Source organism: Lactuca virosa, chromosome 6 (genome assembly GCF_052849685.1).
Source record: "Lactuca virosa cultivar CGN04683 chromosome 6, Lactuca_virosa_CGN04683_v6, whole genome shotgun sequence".
Lineage (NCBI taxonomy): Eukaryota > Viridiplantae > Streptophyta > Magnoliopsida > Asterales > Asteraceae > Lactuca > Lactuca virosa.
The window spans coordinates 222,796,046-222,818,999 of NC_136431.1; the positions used below are offsets into that span (position 1 = coordinate 222,796,046).

The 22,954-nt window shown below is 35.6% G+C and overlaps 2 protein-coding genes across 2 annotated transcripts; both read right to left on the reverse strand.

Annotated features, from left to right (window-relative positions):
• Positions 1-9,190: 9,190 nt before the first annotated feature.
• On the reverse strand, positions 9,191-15,328 carry LOC145119506 (uncharacterized). The gene is made up of 4 exons (XM_079055172.1): positions 15,198-15,328; positions 11,000-11,258; positions 9,749-10,877; positions 9,191-9,675 (listed from the first exon to the last, which is right to left on the reverse strand). Exons 2-4 carry the CDS (start codon positions 11,200-11,202, stop codon positions 9,646-9,648), a joined length of 1,362 nt encoding a protein of 453 aa, XP_078911298.1. The 5' UTR covers positions 11,203-11,258; positions 15,198-15,328; the 3' UTR covers positions 9,191-9,645.
• A 2,368-nt stretch (positions 15,329-17,696) lies between these two features.
• On the reverse strand, positions 17,697-21,782 carry PGSIP2 (plant glycogenin-like starch initiation protein 2). The gene is made up of 5 exons (XM_079055648.1): positions 21,653-21,782; positions 21,468-21,570; positions 20,072-20,281; positions 19,359-19,996; positions 17,697-18,908 (listed from the first exon to the last, which is right to left on the reverse strand). Exons 2-5 carry the CDS (start codon positions 21,530-21,532, stop codon positions 17,872-17,874), a joined length of 1,950 nt encoding a protein of 649 aa, XP_078911774.1. The 5' UTR covers positions 21,533-21,570; positions 21,653-21,782; the 3' UTR covers positions 17,697-17,871.
• Between the last annotated feature and the right edge of the window lie 1,172 nt (positions 21,783-22,954).

The following is a 22,954-nucleotide window of genomic DNA, read 5'->3' on the forward strand; positions in this document are numbered from 1 at the left end:
GACGATGGCTGGGGTACAAGCAATGATGCAGATGATGTTAGATCGCCAAATGGAGGAGACCAGGCGATTACTACAACAGAATAGGGAAGAAACTACGATACCTGTTGAACAGCCCGTATTGAATGAAGGGCAATCAGTAGGAGGGAACTACAGTGGGACTCTTGGTCAAGCCAACCCACCGATAGTTAGACAAAACAACCAGGATGGAGGAGTTGATGGACGCGGGTGCAAATACAAAGATTTCATGGCATCTAAACCACCGTGTCTATCTGGGAGTCCGACACCGGTGGAAGTCATGAATTGGATCTCCGAAATGGAGACGATGTTTGAAAGCTGTGAGTGCAGCAACAAACAAAAGACTACACTTGCAATTCCTCTGTTGAAATCTGGTGTGTTGAGCTGGTGGAAGTTACTAGCTGATTCGATGCCCAAGGGGGAAGCTAGCAAGATTTCGTGGGAAGAGTTCGTGGTGCAACTGAAAATGCAATACTGCTCTGAGCAGGACCTTCTGGAAATCAACAATGAGTTCCAGAATCTGAAGAAGGGAATAATGAGCGTCATCGAGTACGCTACTAGTTTTACAGAAAAGATGAAGCTTATTCCCTATCTAATTCCAACTGAACTCTCCAAGGTCAACAAGTTTGCCCACGGTTTACCAGCGGACTTTGGTCCGATAGTCAAACAAGCAGCCACTCTGAAAGCCGCCATCTGGGTTGCTAAGAATGTCGAGACTCAGATAAGAGAGAAAGGTTTGGAGAGAGCTGAAGTTGGAGAGAAAATGAAGCATGAGGGATCTTCAAAGATCATCAAAGAAAGCAAATTCTCAAAATTTGGAGGAAGAGATGAAGCTAAGTGGTGTGAGAAGTGTAAAAAGAATCACTTCGGTAAGTGTAGCGAGGAGATGACTTGCTACAAATGTGGGAAGACAGGGCATTACGCCAACAAATGCGCATCTAACAAAAAGGTGTGCTACGAATGTAACGAAGAAGGGCATATTTCTAGAGACTGCCCAAAGAAAAACACACCGCCAAAACCAAAGGCATTCCAAATGATCCTTAATGTAGCAGATGGAAATATAAGGGATCAGGAGTAAGGACCTTATATTCCCAAAACTAAGACATAAAGTAGTAATGCATTTAATAACTCGTGGTGTAGCCTATTAGAGGCGTAGTATAGGGTAAACTCGAACCTCTGTGTAATTATTTTAAGAAATAATATAAACCCTGGTTTTGTCATCTAATGAATTGAATGACTATGTGAAAATTCTTGTATGGTGACTTGGAGAACTGCGAGACAATACTTAGGACGATTATGAGTAGGTGTGAATGGTAGTAGAGGCCTATACTACCGGAAGCACAGAACTCGTACTTGGATCAAGGAAAGTCACAAGGTTACCAAGAAGCTAGAAATTGATTCCGTTATTGTTCGAGTACTTCATTACCTTCGTTTCGGTAATGACTAAGAAGATGATTGTTATTCCGACCCTAGAGGTCATATCAAATTGAGTCCGACTACGATGAGTTTGTTACGTGGTTCAGAGAACCAAGTTCGATGTAGTAGTTGACTTAAGCCGAATTGAAGTAAAGGATGTTAGCAGCTCAAGATCGTCAAAAGAGCTATGCCGACAAGAAAAGATAACCGATATCATTCGAAGTTGGAGATTCGGTTTTACTTAAAATCTCGCCATGGAAGGGACTTATAAGATTTGGTAGAAGGGGAAAGTTGAGTCCATGATTTATTGGACCATTTAAAGTTCTTCAGAGGATCGGGAATCAAGCTTACAAGCTAGAATTTCCGGAAGAACTGGCGGGTATTCATAACACCTTTTATGTGTGTTATTTGAGGAAGTTCGCGGGAGATGTGCCCGACATAATTCCCATTTCTGAATTAAGGTTGGATGAAAACAAGAGGTTAATTGAAGAACCTGAGGCAATCGTTGACCGTAAGACTAAGAAGTTGTGACGCCAGATGGTCGATTTAGTGCTTGTGCGTTGGAAACATACGAATGGGCCAAATCTCACCTGGGGAAAACGGAGAGTGACATGATGAGTCGCTACCCGTATTTGTTTGCTGATGTGTGATTCCAGGGACGGAATCATCCTAAGGGGGAGAGAATTGTAATGCCCGTGTTTCTAGGCTAGGCATTTATATTGACATTATAGTCTAGGTTAACCTTTGTAACTCATTTTGAAGAAATGAAAAGGAATTATGTGAATATTATGTGAATTATGTGTTTTATGCTTAATTATTAGGGCTTAATTAATTAAGAATAAAAATGAGCGTCAAAAATTAAATTTTAGATAAAGCCGACATCTATTAAGAAACTTGTAGTGGGCGTGACAAGGATTACGGATATATAAAGAATGCCGAAATCCGAGTTATAACGCAGAAGTTATGACATGTCGAAGTTTCGCGACAAACCGGCACGGGACCGAATGTCGTAAAAAGTGAGTTTTCGATAAACTACTTTTTGGCCTTAGTGATCTAAACGAAACTTGTAGTGTTCGTTAAACCGAGAGTAAGTATAAAAAGAACGCCCAAATCTGACTTCGTATGAGGAAGTTATGATTTTTCGAAGTTTCAGCTTAGTAGTAGACAGCTAAAAACTCGAATTTTAGATCGAGTGATTTTTAGCCGACACGACCTAAACGAGAATCGAAGGTCTCGTAAATAGTAGCACAACGGTAAAAAGTCTGACAAAAACGGACGTCGGATGAAGAAGTTATGAATTTTTAACGGATTTCCTGTCCCGGTCTGTTAAAAATAATAATATAAAAATTAAAGTCAAAATTAGCCAACGAAGTCTAAACGAAAGTTGTAGAGCGTAATTTTACCTACGCGTGCATATAAAGAATGTCAAAAACGGAGCTCGTATGCGAAAGTTATGGATTTTAGAAGTTTTGGCGCGAAAATCGAGAAAATTCGCATAGTCACGTTTTTGCCACGTCACCTTCGCTGAAAGAGTGCCACGTGTCCGAAATTGGTGAGTCATGCGAAGCCACATGTCGCCTTCCCTCGCATGAACAGTAGCTGCGTGTCGGATTCTGATTCGACCGAAGGGAGGCCCAATCCGAAGCTCGCAGCCGGACCGAGCCTCGCACTGCCTTAGCCTCCGAGCCTTGCAGATGGACCACTAGACCTCGGTCCAATCAGTAGCTACCACCGAGGCCTTCGCACGTGCAGCCACCTGCGCACCCTCGCCTGCGGACCCTACCACCAAACCGACTTCGGACCCTATAAATAGAAGGGTCATGCGAACCCTCCCGGTTACTTTTGAGATTTTGCTATTTTTGACCCCTTTTTCCATATTTTTACTATCCCGACATCCCCCGAAGCCCCGGTACTTATTCCAAAGCCTGAAACACGCCCCGAGATTCCCGAGAAGCCCGAAAAATTTATCTTTTCGGTTTTGAAGCCCGACCTTTCACAGAGCCCGGTTTCTCAATAAAACTCCCGGTTTTATTAGAAACGATCGTTTTAGGAAACGAATTGCTGCCCGATTTTCATTAAATCAGGTGAGTGTATAGTCACTTTCATCTTACACATAAATATGAAGTATATTATATAAAATATGTGATATGTGTATATATGTTGTTTGTTTATTTGAGATGAATGTTGAATGAATGTTTTATACATGTTTAAAATGATTTAAAATGTATATGTATTTTATCTTCAAATATGTTGGGTAAAACATGGGTAGATAAAGTATGAGGGATAAAAGTACAGTATAGATGTACGTTGGTAGCTATGAATTTAGTACAGTATAGATGTACGTTGGTAGCTACGGATTTAGTATGTTGGCAGCTATGGACTTAGTACCTGTTGTATAAACCTTGGCGACGATGTGACTTCGTGCCTATTAGATAAACCCTGGCAACTATGAGACGTAGTGCCTATTGTATAAACCCTGGCGACTATGAGACGTAGTGCCTATTGTATAAAACCTGGCGACTATGAGACGTAGTGCCTATTGTATAAACCTTAGCGACTATGAGACGTAGTGCCTATTATATAAACCCGGCGACTATGTGACGTAGTGCCTGTTGTATGAACCTTGGGAAGCGATGGACTTTGTGCCTATACCTTAGGATGAATCCTTAGGAATAAGTGAGATTTGATTCTTAGGGTAAATCCTTAAGAAATAAATAAGATAATGGGGATTGGGTAATTGGGTTGATTGTTTGATGTTTAAGCATAATAAATTATTTATTGTGGGTTGAAAACCCTATATGCTCACCAGGCTCCCAAGCCTGACCCACTTAGTTTGTTTGTATCACAGGTATCGATACGAAGTTACTTTACACTGAGAGATTAAAAGAGATGTAGATCACTAGTGTAAGTGAGTGTAAGTTCTGTTTATGCTTATGTTTCTATATTGACGATGACATCCCAATGGTTTAAGTGAATAAAATACATTTCTTTAGAAATGATTTGATAATATAATTATCAAATTTTTATGGGAACAAATTCCGCAACACCTTTTAAAAGGATTAATCTGATTTTATTTTAAAAAGCATAAACGAAATCGGTCTTTTCTGGCCGGGAAATTAGGGGATGTCACAAATGTACACCCTGTCTTCCACGTGTCACACCTGAAGAAATGCCTATCAGATGAAACTGTCGTTGTTCCACTCGACGAGATTGAGGTGAATAAAAATCTCCTGTTCGTTGAGGAACAGGTTGAAATCATGGACAGAGAAATGAAACGTACTAAACAAAGCCGCATTCCTATTGTAATGGTTCGATGGAGTGCCAAACGCGGACCTGAATTCACATGGGAACGCGAGGATCAGATGATGCAAAAATACCCCCATCTCTTATCTAGTTCTTAAGGATCACTTTCGAAAGAATTTTGGGACGAAATTCCCTCTAACGGGGGGATGATGTCACAACTAGAAAATTAGGGTTAGATTTCTATCTTGTGCAAGATAATTTCTTTGTGTAATCTTGTAACCCTACATTTGGTATAAAGCAAACTTCAATGCTATATCAGTTTATACACCCAAAAATTTTGATCTTAGTCGAAACCTCCTCGTGTAAGCCCAAAACCTAACCCAATAAGCAATATCCACTCAACTTTGGGCCTTAACCCAAGTTTTCTCGATCCAAACCTCTTAATGGGCCAAGATCTTCTTATTGGGCCCTAATGGACCGACAACCCTTCTAATTGATCTTTTGGGCCGTAAAACCCTTATTGGGCCTTATTGGGCTGCAAGAATTTATTATTAGACGCTAATGGGCCAAATACCTCTATTAGGTATTATTTGGGCCATAAAACTCTCTAATGGGCCTTCCAAGACCGAAAACTGCTATTGGACCCCTTTTGGGCCAAAAGCCCAAGTTGACCTTTATATAGACCGAGAACCCATATTTGGGCCGAAAATCATTTTTTGGGCTCATCGAACCGAAAATCAATATTGGGCCTCCTATTAGGCCGAAAACACTTCCATTTAATCTCTTTGGTCCGAAAAACCGTATATGGTCCTTAATGGGTCAAAAAATTCTTATTGGTCCCAACGTGTTCTTGGTTGTCTTTCAAGCCCAAAAACCTTTTTCTCCCCTCTCCTTGGGCCGATCGGTTAGCCCATTAAAAAAAGGAATTTCCTAACTTGCCACCTCACTATAACCTTGCATGTATCTAAGTTTATTACCCCCCATGTAACTAAGACCCTCACATCAATTCTAGCTAAGGTCAACCCCTATCACCTCCCCCCTTCCCCTCATCGGCCGACCCCCTCCCCATTCCCTCTCCACTTTTCATTTTCCAAACTCAAACTCTTATCTCATTCTCTCTAAAAAAACTCAAGAAACTCTCTCATTTCCTTCTTCAAAAATCGTGGGTTACCAGTGTGTTTCAAGAAGTTTTCTTCAAGCTTCATCCCTTGGTAAGTTTATGACAAACTCCCTTTGATTCATTCCAAGTTTATATAAAAGATCTTTCTCTTACTCTCTCATTTTCGTGATTATGCTCCCTAGAACACCTTAACTTCGAAAATCTCCTCAAGGAAGCAATCTAGGCCGAAAACCTCCTCCATCTTCCTCTTTAAAATTGAAAAAGCCCCAAGGTGAGCTTCATACCCCTTATTTTCGAGTTTTCCTTCTTTGTGGGAGATACAAGTGAAGGTCTTGTGTAAAATCTTTGTATACTTGCTTGCATGTGTATGTTTTATATGTTACGTGTGTTGAAATGTTGTGAAATCATGCTAAAAGTCCATAAACTCGAGATTGTTGGTTGAATATCAAGTTGTTGGAAAATAGTTAACTTGATATGTTGTTTGTTTCTAGGTGAATAATGTTTTCAATTGATGCATGTTAAAAATCACAAGAATTAGTCTAAAAATATGTTTAAACAAAGTTTGGTTATGAAGACTTGGAAAATGATCAAATATGAATATTTTTGTAAAAATGGGCCGTTATTGGAAATTATGGTAAAAATGGCTCATTTATAAACATTTTGGTAAAATGAGCCGTTTTTGACAACTTTAGTGAAAATGGGTCGTTTTTGACACTTATAGTAAAAATGGACTATTTTTGACACTTCTAGTAAAAATGGACTATTTTTGACACTTATAGTAAAAATGGGCTATTTTTAAACACTCCTAGTAAACCGTATAAATTACAACAAAAATTATTGCGTGTTATAATTTGTAGTTGAAAATATACACTAGTAACATTATTTATAACATTAAATAATGGAATTCAATATTCGCGTAAATTTCCGTTAAGGCTCTTGTGAGACACTCCTTCACTCGTACCTACCTAGCGTACATCGTAAGTCCTGTAGTTATAACCAGAGTCTCCTTGAGAGAGAGCGGGATATTGTGTATAAATCTATACGGGGTTGACACCCCCACACCTGAGTTGTTCGCTACAGCTAGACATGTCAGTCTAGGGTGACAATTATCTTTAGAAACCGACGCCTGAAGAACGTCAAGACAGGCGCTTTAGTCATATTAGTATGGTTGTAACGACTCACATAGAGAATAATAATATTATTATAATATTTACGCAAAACACACATTCCACTCATTTTATAAAGTACAAAACTACGGGTCGTCTATTTTGCAACTAACTCCACCACTCGGGTCTTAGGGTTTTAAGACCACAACTTTTTTAAAACAGAAAGTATAGGATTTTCAGGGAACACTCTCTATATATTTTCAAACAAGGTAAACAAAGAATACACATGCAATTATACATGAATTGAAATGAGACTCACAAACTATTTTTACAAGAAAATATTGGATTTTCTGGAAGTTACAAACTATTACAAAGTTTTCTTACAAACATGCTTATGAACTCACCAACATTCTATGTTGACGCTTTTCAAAACGACTTGTATTCTCAGGGACTCAATAAGCAGGTTGGCAGCTAAGGAATTTGGATAATTGTTGTAATTTTGAATTATCATACATTATGTTATTTTTGGATGTATTTTCGTAAACAAACACAAAGATGTAAACAATGCATGTTGATATCGTTAATGTGTGATGATGATGGTTGCTATGTTTCATTTATATGCAATTGTTATGATATTACAAGATGAAGTCACCCGCCCTCGGACGTTTCTGCTGTCCCGGTTCGGGGGTGTGACAGTTTCTTCACTGCACGGTCCACACAGATAGTGTGTAAATCCACACTGACCGTGTGTCTGCTGTTGTATGGATTAATTGGCCCATTTGCTTTGGTCTTCAATCTCCTTTCTTCTTGCCTTGGTCCAGCCCATTTACAAGGTTCTTGATAGCCCAAGTTTGTCTTTTAAGCTCCTCCAAACTAGCCCATAACTTCTTTTGATCATCCAAAGCTTCAATTGTCTTCACATCATCATCATTCACCATCCAAGATTAAAGCCCAAATTATTCCTTCATCAGGTTGACAATAAGCCGAATTGCACCACTTCAAGCCCACAGATAAAACACAAGCCTCTAACTTCAAGGTTAGCATTCCCGCAATCCTCCATATTCAAAAGTCTTCGAGAGATCCCGAAATTATGCTCAAAAGACTGGAAATTATCGATAAATGTGAAATATAACGAAAAGAGAAAATATGCATGAACACCAACTAAAATAAGATGAAATGGGATAAAATAAACTAGGAAAATAAGTAAATAAAATGAAACTATCACCTATAAACAAGATTTATCAATGATTTTGTCATAATATTGATTGATCTACTTACGTGAGTGATGTCTAGGCTAGATTTAGTGAGATGTTTAAAGTGGATTTTCCAAACTGTATACTTTGTATACTAAACGGATTCTACCTCTGATATGAACTTACCTGGTTGTTCCTTATTTGATAGATCTCGATGTATTCATCGGGATTGTTGAGGAATCTAGAAGAAGTTATAAAACCCATATAAATACGAACGAATACTGAAGCATAGTAATATTCGTATTTAGGGATAAGCTGAAGTATTAGTCAAAGAGCTAGTTTTCCAGAGGATCTTCCACCTCAATCAGGTGAATGCATAGTTACTTTATGAACATGATTTTAATACAAGTATTATTAAAAATATTAAATATCTAGTGAAAGTTTATATGTGAATTATACGCTTATTGCATGAGATATGTGTTAGATGTATATTTAATAGCATACATTGCGCGAACCAAAGATGATTATATATGTGTTAAGATGTATATATAATATTATTACATGATAATAATAACAGAAGTATTATTTTCGAGAAAGTAAATATATATTAATACTTAATACTCTGTGTTAAATGTATACACTAGATTATGATAGTGTTGCCTAAATAGAGTTGGTATTGGGAGTTAATATTAAGTATTGTGGTCTTCCTTAGTGATGAGATAAAACTCATAAAGGATGCTTAGTTTGAGTTAAGCTTAAGAGATATAGACTTATCTTGTATTATAAAGATATTACATAGGAAGGAACATTGGGATGATTATGGGTATTACAACCTTGTTTAGACTTATCCTATATTGTAAAGATATTACTTAGGCAATTTAACAAGGATATGAGGATTGGTAGGAATAAATGTATGAGGATATTTAATTTATCTTGAATTATTACTATAGCTACCACATTCTTTTTAAATTAGTATTTTGGAATTTCGACAAATAACTTTGTCATCTCGGCAAGATATTAATGCTACCAAAAATACCTTCAAACCCATTTGTTTTAACATAACAGATACCAAACCACCAAGCAACGGATCTATAAAATAGTACAAGGCAATACAAATATTTCAAATTAAAAACAACACTAAACAAACAAACATCTCTTACACCAACTATAACCAAATATTTGTTCCTACAAATCCCTATCAAATAAAATAAGTTTTAGCATTTTAGCACTAGAAAAAACTATTTATTCGGTCATGGTCCCTCATGTTTCAATTTCAACCACTTTTTGCCCATTGCAATTTCCCCATAAAAAATAATAATAACATTACAACAAGGGTTTTAATTTAATGGGCAAAAGGTTATTGGAACATAAGTTATAGTAAATTAATGACTGACCAAATAAATAAATTTAATAGAGCAGTTGCCAAAACTTATTGTATAATAATAATAATAATAATAATAATAATAATAATAATACATGGTTCAACAAATACCCCCTTTCTCAACTATCAACTCACCTTATGTAATAATCTTAACATTTTATCAAGCATTTGTTAAGCCTTTAGATGCCTTCCCACATATGCCTGAGAATAAAAGTAAAATGCTATAATAATTAATAAACAAATAAAATAAAAAACACGATAGAAAACAACTGACCTCGACAAGCTTAGTGATTTTGGATTTAGAAAACGCGAGATATTGATCAATCTTTTCTTGTGTTCTTGGGATTTGAACCCCTTGAATACTACTTGAAACCTTTTCAACTACTTTTTTCACAATTGTTTTATAAACTTCTCTACTCATTTTACCTTCTTTCCATGTTGGTTTCAATATCTCTTTAACAAATTCCACAAGCACAATCTTAAACTGCCTCATTGCCTTTTCATCACCCTCCTCCACTTTTCCTTGTACCTCATTTTTCCCACTATTATTCGTATTCTTTAAATTCTCATCTTTTTTCTTCTTCTCAGTTTCCTCCTCCTTCACATCTGATTCCACCGGAATCTGATTCCCCTGTTCCACGGAATCAGCCACGATTCCCGCTTTGATGGGATCACTCACAGGGGCACCAGAAGATCCGGAATTCGGAAGGGAATAGAGCAACTCAAGGGCACTTGCGAGAATTTGCTTCTCATTTGCTTGAGAAAACTGCTCCTGCTCCTTATTTTCAGTTGGGATCCCGTTTCTAGAAGCTTCTAGAGGTTTCCCTTCTTCAAGTTTTGGTCCTCCGTTCATGTCATGACTTTTTTCAGCCTCATTTAAAGTGATTGGATTTTGAGTAAAATCTTGTTCATATTGGGATTGGGATTCTTGATTCCATGAAGGATCATTCCAAGATTTGTTATTTTCATCATGTGACCTTTCTACATAACCCTCTGATTTTGGAACATCATGAGAAAACTTGCAACGATTTCGGTTGCAATTACCCCTCATAAAAAACCTACATGGGGGCTTCACACTATTATTATCATAAGAATTATTCCTATTATTATTATTATTACCTCCGTCTCTGTGGTAATCAGCATCTTTCCTATGACCATGTCCATCGGAATCCTTATTCCTGTCATCACGGAATCCTGATTCCGGGTGGACGAATCTACCCTGACTACCTCTTCTAGAGTTTCCAGAAGCAAATTCTTTAGATGATCGATGTGATGATGCCCTTGAAATCGAATCATTTCTTATGTCACCGGAATCATACGATTCCTGTCTTTCATCCCGATTCCGATCCCGGTCCCGGACTCGGCTTCGGGGTGGACTCCTACTCCGGTCTCGGTTTCCACCTCTACATGTTATTTAGAATTCACAAGAAAAAATAAAAAACATAAAAATGGGTGTTTTTGAAAAATGATTATTTGATGTTGAATAATCAGAGGATTATATAGTCAGTGTAATGGAATTGCAAACCTATATGGGATGTTTTCATTTGGTTGTTGTTGCATAGGGTCATGAGAAAAATCATCAGACATGAATACATCATTAGCTTCTGAATTTGATCGTTTTGGTGAAATGTCTCCATGAAAGCTTGAATCAAGAATCTTTCCACTTTGAGGGATTGCTTCTTCTTTGTTGTCCCATAAGGATTTTGATCTTCTACGTGCACCACTCATTGTCCCACTTTTTAATGCTTTTTTCTTTACCTTCTCTACTCAAGCTACAGCATAATCTGTTTTTGCAAAAAGATAAGTTCAAATTTACACGTTTCAACTTTCACACTTGCATGATTCAACAAGATATGCTGGAAACACAAATTAGGCTTCATATTCAATAATCTCCCATCTAAGGATTGATAATAGAAGTAACTAAATCTACACATACTTCATTCAAAAACATTAAAAATGAACACCAATGGCAAAAATGAAAACAAGAGCTCCCATCTCTAACAATGGAGGCCAGTTGAGGTACTATCTAACACCCTAAAATTTGAATAATAGCATATAGCCAAAACTTATAATTTACACCTCAATGGTATCAAGAGTGCATGGAAGTCTTTTCCATAAACAAAAAATGTTTTAGTTGCATATGGTAACTAAATACATCAAAATGGTGTTACTAACAGATATTTGCTTCATGCAATACCAAACCATAATAAGCTGATAAGTTGTTCTTTAGTGTTGAAATGAATTTAGTGCTAAAATGAAATGACTTATTCGGTGCCCAAAGGCAATAAGTTGATAAGTTATAATGGAACAACTTATCCAATTATGTTTACTTAAGTCGATAAGCAGAAGCTATTTTGTAATCCAAACAAATAAGCTTATTAACGATACCAAATTGCAATAAGCTAATAAACACCTTATATAAACAATCCCAAACATCCCCTAATACTTCAAAATAGACACACAATATTAGTTTATCTTCCAATTGATCTTTTAAAAGATCCAAGTATCTTCCAAACACAATACTTAACCTAAATGCTTGTTACAACCTCACCTCCAAATATCCATTTTAAGGAACAAGTGTTAGGCTAATAACATAGTGAGAACAAGAGTTCTATGCATAACAAATTTACATCACTATATAGACCATTCCAACGAACATAATAAAGTGGTTTGGAGACATGGTAAAACATGAAATGTTATGTGCAAAGCCATCACTCTCGATCTCAACATAAGAACCAAAACCACACACACGAAGGCTTCCTATGACCATCAAATGCAAAAAGCAATTCACTATAATTGTTAGCCCAAGGATTAAATGAAACAACCGCACTCCTTCGACCAAATAAGTATTTCATGATATGATGGTGTCTATGTGCACTACATTTATCATTAGTCCGGACAATCACTTGTGAGGATTCGTCAATAACCCACATCCCATGTGATTTACAAAGATCAATGTAGATAAATCATGCAAAGCACAAAACCTTAATAGTCTAAACATCCATTACAACAAATTCATAATAACCATACATATTCTTCATAAATAACAACATTTAGCCGTTTAGGTGTTTAGCTTACTAAAGCACTCAAGCCCTAAGATAAAACCCTAGTTTTAAGCCAATTACTTTAGCAAATATGAACTCTAGGTTTAACATGTCCATATCTTTAGATTACCCAAAGAACAAAATGATCATCCTTCTTCAATGTCTTCGCTCTTCCAAGATGGCAAACAATAGCCTTTTGTGAGTGAAGTATAATAAATGAACAAGTCCCCAAAGTAAAGAGTCTTTAAAACCCTTTGTTATACGTAAGCAACCTGCAAGTTGCATAGCCTCCACACCTAATTCCATTTTTTCTTAAAAGCAACTTAGATATGTGACTTTTGAGTTGCACACCATCTCACGTGGTACCCTTTGCAACTACCATTGTGTTCAAACATGCATGCAACCTACTCGACTTTTTGTGATTGCAAAGCGACTTGCTCATTGGCCAAGTCATGTAGACAATCTCCATGGTTAATATGACTTGCACAAATTAAGTGCCATTATTCTCTCCAAAAGTATCTTCAACAAAACCATCTCCTTGCTTTCTTCAAACATAGCCAAGTATTAGATTCCGGTTGTTGACATGGAAGCACTTCACTCACAATCTTCACTAAATCAACATGAAAGAATCATCTTTCTCTTGCTTTGTTTTGCAAAATGTTGGATTCAAAGTGCCCTTCAAATATCTCTAACACTATTTCATAACTTCCGAATGTAGAGGCGCTTGACATAATAATGCTCACACCCATCATTGCATCACATGTATTATGTCTAGTCCTCGATGGACCATATTATATATATGAGCAAATTCGACTTTTGTAATTAGCAACTTGAGTTCCATATCTAGCAACTTGTCAAAATACACTAGATCCATATATGGTCACATTCTTACTCCTTGGTGGTCTTTTTGGCCTTCATTACATAGTAAAATAGCTAAAAACCATTCCTTCATTACATAGTAAAATAACTAATGGACCAATACACTTGACTTTTAAAACACCAATTACATCTTGATTTGTAGAAGTTGATGGAAAATTTCCGTTTTAGACATGATGTTGATGCCAACTAATGTTCTTAATGTTGATCCAACATCAACATCCATGTCTTCAACCGATAATATCCAAAACAACTCTTAACTTTTTCTCTTCCACTTCACGATGTGTACATGTCTACGACATGCTCACACCATTTGCATTATGCCACACAGCCACAACATGCATCAATCTTTGCGACATGAAAAACTTGCTTCACATTGCAAAGCTTTAAGTATAGCAAAACTCAAAACAATACATGACGCTTCTTAACTCTGACGGTATTCACCATTAGCTTTATATATTATTTCCAAATCTGCCCCTCAGATTTGTCAAAGATTGTTGCGAGCATTTTGAAGATAGTTCCACCATGATCACTGATTGATATAACCAATGTCACATGGAAGATCATTTGGAAAGCAACAAGTGCCTAAAAACGATAGTTCAGCAACATTGAAGAGTGGATTTCATTATTATATTTCTGGATTAAATGCCCATAATTTGGTTGCAAAGGGAAAGATATGTTGCTGGAGATCAAGAAAGGTTGGCAATGAGGATTTTCCATTATTTGGATATGTGGCAGCACAAGAGGAAGACAATATCACGTGGCCCAGAAAAAACGCAGCCATCTACACATGTAAAGATCACAAAAGAAAGAAAAAAAATCAAGAACACATCACGTGACTGTGATATACAAGGTGCCTAGATACAGAATAAAGCTTAAAATGAACATCAACTAAGAATTTAAATAAAAAGTAGTTCTTCGGATACACACTCAACAACCATAAAAAAAAGGGATCTAAATTATGAATGAATACACAACAAAAGATGATAAAATGTCACAACAAAATACTCAGGTCAACAACACTCCATACATACCAAACATTTAATCAAGTGAGGTATTTCTCTCTAGGTCTATATATCTAATACTGTAGCCACTTAAAAATTTGGTTAGAAACACCCTCTTTCCTGAAGTTCCGCATGCATGACAAAAAAAAGGAGTGGCTTCTTATTTATCATGTCACTCCATGTACTATAAAAGTAGACCAAATGAAAGGGCATAGAAAGTTTAGGAGAACTTATTGGAGAAACTTTATTAAAAAAAAAAAAGGTGAGATGACCTAAATCCTTGATCTTCACCCAATTCCTGTGAATTTAATGCTACCAAAGAATTCAGTCGCAAGTCTCTTAAAGCTATTTGCCTGTTGCGACATAAATCAAGCTAAGATAAGAAACTTTCCATGGTAAGGAAGAAGGGAACATGCACACTTTGAGAGCACACAGGGAGTTGTATACTAGAAGATAGCAGCTGAATTACAAATATGTCTAACACTTAGCACTATTGGGAGCTGAATTAGCGTCAATTAATTCCCTTTTTTTAATAAATGAAAGTTGAATCGACCACAGATTTAAAAAGACACAAAAAAACACCAGTCACTTCAGTTACATGTCTTAACGGGCAAAAGCTAAGCATAAACACAAGATCCCTTGTCAAATTACATTTATTTCACAACGATACGTACAAGAAAGAAGACTTCTCATTAATAGCGTCATTACAAATTTAGAGGCCGAAAAAGTTGATAACTTGTCTAACGAATGAAGGAAAACGAAAACCCTAATTGAAAAGCGCGAGAGAATGATGAAATACCTGTAAGTGAAGAAATGAAAACCCTTGAATTATTTGTGATTATGTTCCTCTCTCGCCATTGTTCAGTAGCAGCAATCTGAAGAATGAAAGGATCTTCTTTTCGTAAGGCATAGATTTTAGGTCATTTAATTGTACGAGTCAACTAGTGATTTAGGTGATATATGGAATTGGGGGTTGAACTGAGAATCTTGAAATTACCGAAGGACCGTCGCAAAATAGTAATTTACGAAACAGTCCCTAAGGTTATTAAAATTTGCAATTATTTTGGAAAAGAATAAAAGTTTACAATTCTTTACAATATGGATCATGAATGCAACAAAACCTAAAATGTAACCAAATGAGTGTTTTCACTTAGACAGAATAATCAAATAAGAGAGGTTCAAATAGTCTAAATAGTCTGATTCATTTCAAAACTTTGAATCAAACTATACTCATTCACTAAATTAAGAAATTAGTATCATATCGACCTAGATTTCGTCTCAATAGAGTTTGTAGATGGGATGTTATGTTTCGCCTCATTACTCAACATTTTTTTCCACAAGAGAAGAAACCACTCTTCTTGTAGATTAGTTTGTTGGTTTTTTCTTCACCCAATTAAGAAATAAAGAGAATGAAACATTATGAAAAATAAATAAACACTTTAGCGAGAAACATAGGAAGTTCGTATTCATTTTATCTTCAAAGCCTCGATCTACACTCACTAACGGGGTCTAACTTTTCGAACCAATCAAACTTAAAAAAAAAAAGAATAAAATGAATTTCACATACTTTGTGATTTTTTTTGATTTTTCAGGATTAATTGTTAGATTAGCCATGAATTTTTTGGCTTTGTCACCTTAATTCTTAGAACTTTAAATTTATTAAATTAGACCTTCAACTTTTGTAAAATGTAATGATTTGGTCATTGCGACGGGCTATAGGAAGTTAAATAAGATACAGTGCCGCATATCCAAAATCTGATATTTATCTTCATCCATGGGGCCTTGTCAATGTATTTCTTTGACTAAGTACAAAAAAAGTTTCCCAAACACCCTCTAACTAGGAAATTTATAAGTGTCACATGTGGTGAGTGCAAACAAAAGGATCACAATTCAAGAACATACAAGAGTCAAATTCAAGAACATACAAAAGTTTGAGAGAGAATGCAAGAGAATACATGTAGCAGTCAACCAAGAAATTGATATGGTGCAAGGGTTGTCATGGTGCAATGATGAAAATGGTGCATGGTTGATGTTTTTTTGGTATGGTTTTCATGTCGTTTAAGGTTTCAAAAACAATATTTTTATATTGAAAACTATGGTTGTTTAAGAAATAGTTATCATAATGTCATTGTGACTATCGATGGTTATGTCTTTTGTGGATGGTATAATTATGAACATGTTTGACTTTACCACCCTTTTGGTTATGCCTTTTGTGTATGGTATGTTGATGACATTGTGACTATGGATGGTTATGTCATACTACTTGTTTGAAAACCGATATTTTTCATTTTGAAATCGTAAGTTTGTGTGTGTTACTTTATATACCATCTAATCTATGTACGAGTACACTATCACTATTATGTTAAAGAAAATCCATGTATTACAACACAATCAACTTAAACAAACATTATGAGAGACTAATTTAGACATTGAAATGGGTTACCATACAAATAAGGGTTTCTCAAAAAATAATAATAATAATAATAACAACCAAAACCTTAACATATATGCCCTAGTTCCGGAACAACACAATAACCACAAACAAGACCCATGTTTTGCTTCTATCTTGCAAATTCCCCCAAGACATCCAATGTCTATTAATTAATTGTTCTTAGTAACCAATAAACCCAGTTGGTCTTCAACACATTATAAATAAACCTCCATATGGAATCCTTCAAAATTTCAGGGAAAAAAAAAGAATTAAGCTCAAATCTAAGAAAAATGTTTGAAGTAACTTTAAATTGCTAACCTGTTTACGACATGCATCAAATCGGTGATTAGGGGTAAGAGATGTCACTACATTCGCACAATCACCACATTTCCATGCAAGCAAAACACTATTGTTGAAGGAAATGAGTTTATGTTTGGATAATAAAAGAACCGTTGAAGCCGAAGATGTATAAAAAAGGTACAGACTTGAAAGACAAAAATGTTAAAAATGTTCTCATAGGGAGGGCATATGTTCTACTTAATGGGGCTCTTTTGACATAAGTTAAATTAAGGGATCAAAACCACCAAAAAAGAAAAATTAAATTTTAAGCCATTTGTGCAAATTGAAAAAAATTTAGACTCCATCAACAGTTTTTTAGCAAAAACAAAGACCAAAATTGTAGTGTACTCAATTATTTATCACAAACCAGTTTGCACAAAAAATAAATTGAGTGTTCAGTGGAAATTTATAAAAAGTGAACATGTTCAACATGGTTTTAATATAATACACGTTTACAATTTTGCTAAAACAAAAATCATATATATATATATATATATATATATATATATATATATATATATATATATATATATAACACAAATACCATTTCAAACAATTTAATAATTTCAAGTTCATTATAATCCCGATGTGCTATTATATCGTCTATGACCCACATCCACTTACCCATATAAGAAAATTTAACTTTCAACTTACATAAAACTGCAACTATCACCTACACTCTTTGAAACAGATTCTCCGATGACTATAACAACGCCGCCGTCAAAACAGTCGCCGGTGGCGGTGGAGCCAGAGCATTCACTGTTCCATTATCAGTCCAATTCGTTTCACCCCAATGCCAAAGCATACTCTCCCAGAAACAAAACTCCTCAAAACAACTCTCCAAACGTGAATCCTTTATCTTAATCTTCCAATGACCATCGGAATAGTTCCCTTTCTCCGCCTCCCTCCGATCCCACTCCAACGCCGCCTTCTGCTTTGATCTAAGCAAACAATACTTATGCAGATTCTCCGGCATCGCATCATGAACCTTCCACCACCGTTCATGCGCCACGTCGCTAGCAAACTCCTGAATCTTCGCCACGTTCCAGTTACAATCATAGTCTCGAAAACACAACCATGGCTTCAACCCTAGATAATGAAGAACGTAAAGAACAGGAGGATCGGCGCCAAAAAGACGTGTTTTCATTACCTTCTTTTCTTCCTCATCGCCTTCCCAAAAATGCTTCAAAAAATTCATATGTTTAGGGATCCGATGCCACCACGTGAAGATCTCGTTCAAGTACCCTTGGTCGCCGCCGTTGTACGATTCAATTTCATCAATGTGATCCATCAACAACTTGAAAGTGCAATTTGAAGGCTCAACCACCATTACACCGGAATTGAAAAGCGTGGCGTTGTTTCCGGTAGCGGTAATCTCCGGCATCTCGAAGAGGAAGTCGATGTTTCTGAGAATGAGTAAATCGGCGTCAATGAATATGATTTTGTCGTAGTCGGTTAACTGCCATAGACGAAACTTGCTGTAGTTCCATTCATTGTAGGCGTCTCGTTCGGCTTTAGGGTTTCTGATTCGTTCGATTGTGTGGACTTTCCAGCCGGCGGCCTGAAGACCTTCGCGGTGGTAGTCGCTGATTGTGTTGTCGACGAGTATCACCAAGTCTCGGGTCGACCCGGACATCCGAATGCTTTGAGCTGCTGCAATTGCTCCACATACGTATACATGAGCCGAGTGTAGAATTGTTGCATACGCTTCTCGTTTTGGATTCCCGGAGTATCGATAATCTGTTATCAATCATCATACACTCTTTATGTAGTCGAGCAATTTGGTTACATCAATTAGGGTGAAGCTTACAAAATGACCACGAACTTTTTCATTCTTTACATTCATGTCCCTAAGACTTTTAATTGTACATTTTCAGTCCTTGAAACTTTTTAAGGGTATTTTCCATGACAAGTATTTTCCATGAATGTACATTTTCATGTCCTTGTACATTTTCAGTCCTTGTACATTTTCATGTCCCTAAGACTTTTAATTGTACATTTTCAGTCCTTGAAACTTTTTAAGGGTATTTTCCATGACAAGTAAGCATCCATGTCTTTTGCACAAACAAAAGATCGGATGTTTGTTAGGTGGGGCACATCACATCGCAACTTTGGTCATGTTAACAGACAGTTTAATCCAATACACATCAAACACAGGACACCCTGTTTAAGAAATTATTAAGAACTAACCTTTAGCCATGAGAGGGACCGAAAGTTCACAAGACCCAACCGGAAGCCGCACTTTATCCCTCAACAAATTAAGATCCGGTTCATATAACCAAACATTCCCTCTACGCATCACAAGCTCTTTACACATAAAAAGATTTGGAATTGGGAAACAATCGGTCACCAAAAGCACTCTAACCGGATGAACCCCTCTAGATTTAGCAACAAATCTTGCAACCGCAAGTTGCAAATGCAAACGAGCCACATCTCTTGACCAATCCCGTGTCTTCACACACGGAAGCTTTACAGCTATGAAATCAATTCTTGGTTTTCTTGGAGCTTCAATCAAGGGTAATTTAGGGCATATAGGAACTTTATATTCTTCTTCTTCGTCGATCCACTCGGGATATAGATCTTCCCAAGTTATGTTTTTTGCAGGATTGAGGTTGAGGGTAATGTGCTCGGGTGATGGGAGTAATTCCTTCCATTGATCGGTTTCATTCTCGTTGAAGTTTAATAGACCGATTCCCTTATACTCATTTGCGTCGGAAAGTGTCCTAATTACCCCGGAAATGTGATTCCAGTTGACTTTTAAATGGGATAGATACCTTTCATCGTCTGAGAGAGATTTCTCGTTTCCCCATCTTTCTACCAAACTCACCCTGTGTGCACATGATGTAAGAAACTATTTACTGTGTACTGTGTACTGTATACTGGGAGTAGGATATATAACGTACCGGGATCCGGAATGGGAAGGGCGTTCTGTGTTATATACAGCTGGCGAGTGAAGGAGCGTAAAAAGTGCTCCCAATATTATAATAACCAAAACAAGCTTTAAAGTAGGAAATTTGCAGCTTGCATTTCTGTCTTGGTTGGGACTAAGATATGGTTTTTCACCATCTTTAAAGCTTCTATTTCCAAAAGACCTTCTTTTGCTTGTATCTTCACTGAAACATAAAAAACTATTAATATCTTATAAAATAATAACATAACTTTTTGAATAAAACAATTTAAGAGGTTGTATACATAATATGATATAAAATAATATGATGACTTCACTAACATCACACGTTTATAAAATAATATGATGGGAGCAGAAAGTGTGATGAAAGTTTTGGATTTTAAAACCGAAGAGTCAAATCAACTACAGATCTAAAATAAGGGCTTAGGTAGTTTCGTAAAAGAAGAGAGGTAATTAATTCCTTTTGGTGTTTGTTTTAGCAGCTATAGCTATCTACTTATAGGCTACATGTAGAAATAAATGAAAATCACAATTGAACTATGCAACAACTACAAATACCAAACAATTCGCAATGATAATAAGATCTATAAGAATATGGGACCACTTTTTTCCTGATTATGGATACAAAATTTGGTAACTTGTAACAACCGTTTTGATAACTTGCAATTTCTGAATGTGACATTGATATAACAAATCTAATCACCAACTTCTATTCTGTCATTCTGTGTACCCGTTATAACAATCAATGTCAATATCAACCTTTGAAATCTAGAATTTTACATCAACTTTAAAGTTGAGATTAACAAATCAAAAGACAGTGTATCACTATTCTTAGGTTTTGGAATAGATGGTCAAATAGTCAAACTTTATCTTACATGCTGATACCAAATACACATTGAGTAGAAAACAGGTAAAATATACCGAATTGCACTATGACACTATCTAAAGTAACTTAACTCAGTTTTACCTGAACCTTTTTGAAACTCAAATTGCTAAATCCCCAACTGCTTAAAATTATGTCATCTTGGAATATAGATTAGATAAGATAATAGTCTCTTTGATCCTGGAATCAGTAGAGTTTTTTTTTCTTAAAAGTTCATTAGATAAAAGTCGCATTTTCAACTGCAACTGAGTGGACTTCATAGAGAAAGAGGTCTCTGAATCTAAACGATAAAAGCTTAAATTCCAATTCCATTTTGACCCAAATGAAATAAGTTCATAAAAATCAACTTTTTTCGGCATCATTTTGTCAAATCTAACCAAATAAAACTTCAAATAAACTAATACCAATGCAAGGACACAATTAATTCTTCTAACAAGCATTTTCACAAACACCTGGTTTGCATATATTATCAACTCATTTTAAAGTTAAAAAGAGAGGAAGGATCTACTTGGCTACGGAGAGCCGATGTCTAGGCTCAATTGGAGTAGGCGAAGCACCGAGGAGTCCTCTCATACTTGTCAAATCAATTTCAGCAGGGCTGCATCTGTGATCTGCGGAAAATGAAAATTAGGAGCAGACGAACATAACTGTTGACTCCCAAAAATAATTCTATTGCATGTGATTCCAACTTACGAATTCGGATCTTGAATACAAGAGAATATCAGAGCAACATTGAACCTCTCATATGGTTTTGGTGACTGGTGAGGAAAAGAACATTAATGGAGTCTGCTTCAGCGTTAAAGGTTTTATTACAGAGGGTCAGAGCTCGTACAGCCGCAGTCAAATTTATGCTCAAATTATGCAAATTTCTCTAAGCTATTGACATACTTCATTTTTGGCCCTTGAACTATGATCTTGGCTAGTTAGGCCCTTATACTTTACAATAGCACCAAAAATGGTCAAATTGATTGAGAAAATGACGACGTGTCAGATATGTGATGAAATTCAATTATTATTGTCTTGAATTATTTTCGATTTAATATAAATTTTATAACTATAGTTATTATTGTTAATTTTAAAATCTATCTATTTCGATATTTTGATTTTTCTAAAAATGATTTTTAGACATTCTTTTAGTTGTGAATATAACTAAACTATATGTAATTTTATAATTAATATAAATTTTTATTATAGTTATATTAAATTAATTTAATACTATTTATTTAACTATCGTTCAATATACTTAACCAAAATTTTCAATGTAATTAAAGAAATTAACATTTTAATTTTAATCCATGTCCTTCCCATTTTCCAACTTGCAATACAATATACTTAATATTTCAATTTCAATTTTGAATAGGATGTTAAATATAATAACGTAGAAAATTTAAAGTGTGCTAATACATGTCCAAAAAGTTTTTTTTTTTTAAATTATAATGGTGAATGTGAAACCTAAATCAAAATGGAAAAAAGAAATTTAAAACTGTCCTAAAATTCTTTTTAAAATCTCTAAATATTATTAAAAGAGAACCTTTAATTCACCAATGAAGCAATCAGTGCCTTTGATTGTATTTCAGTCTTATGTTTTCTACCCTTAGATCAAATTGCTAACATCATCTTCCCTAAATAGAATTCAAATAGTATATAATTATAGAATCTTTATTCACGTTTTGGAATATTTAATTGCTTACCATATTAATCCTTCCAATTGATTCTAATTGATATTATACATAGTAAACGACTTTTCATAAGTCAAATGATATCTTTGTAAAAAGGAACTTATAAGGTATGTTATTTTCTATTTCAAATTTAAATTTAAAATACATTTCAGTTTATTTACTTCCTATTTTTCATCATTATATATCTTCTATACATAATACAAAATTCTAATAGTTTTATTCTTCGATTTACGTAGAAACAGTTGACATACTTCCTCTGCAGAAAAATAGAGCAAAAACTTCTCCAACCTTGTCATCGACGATCAACTGTATGTAC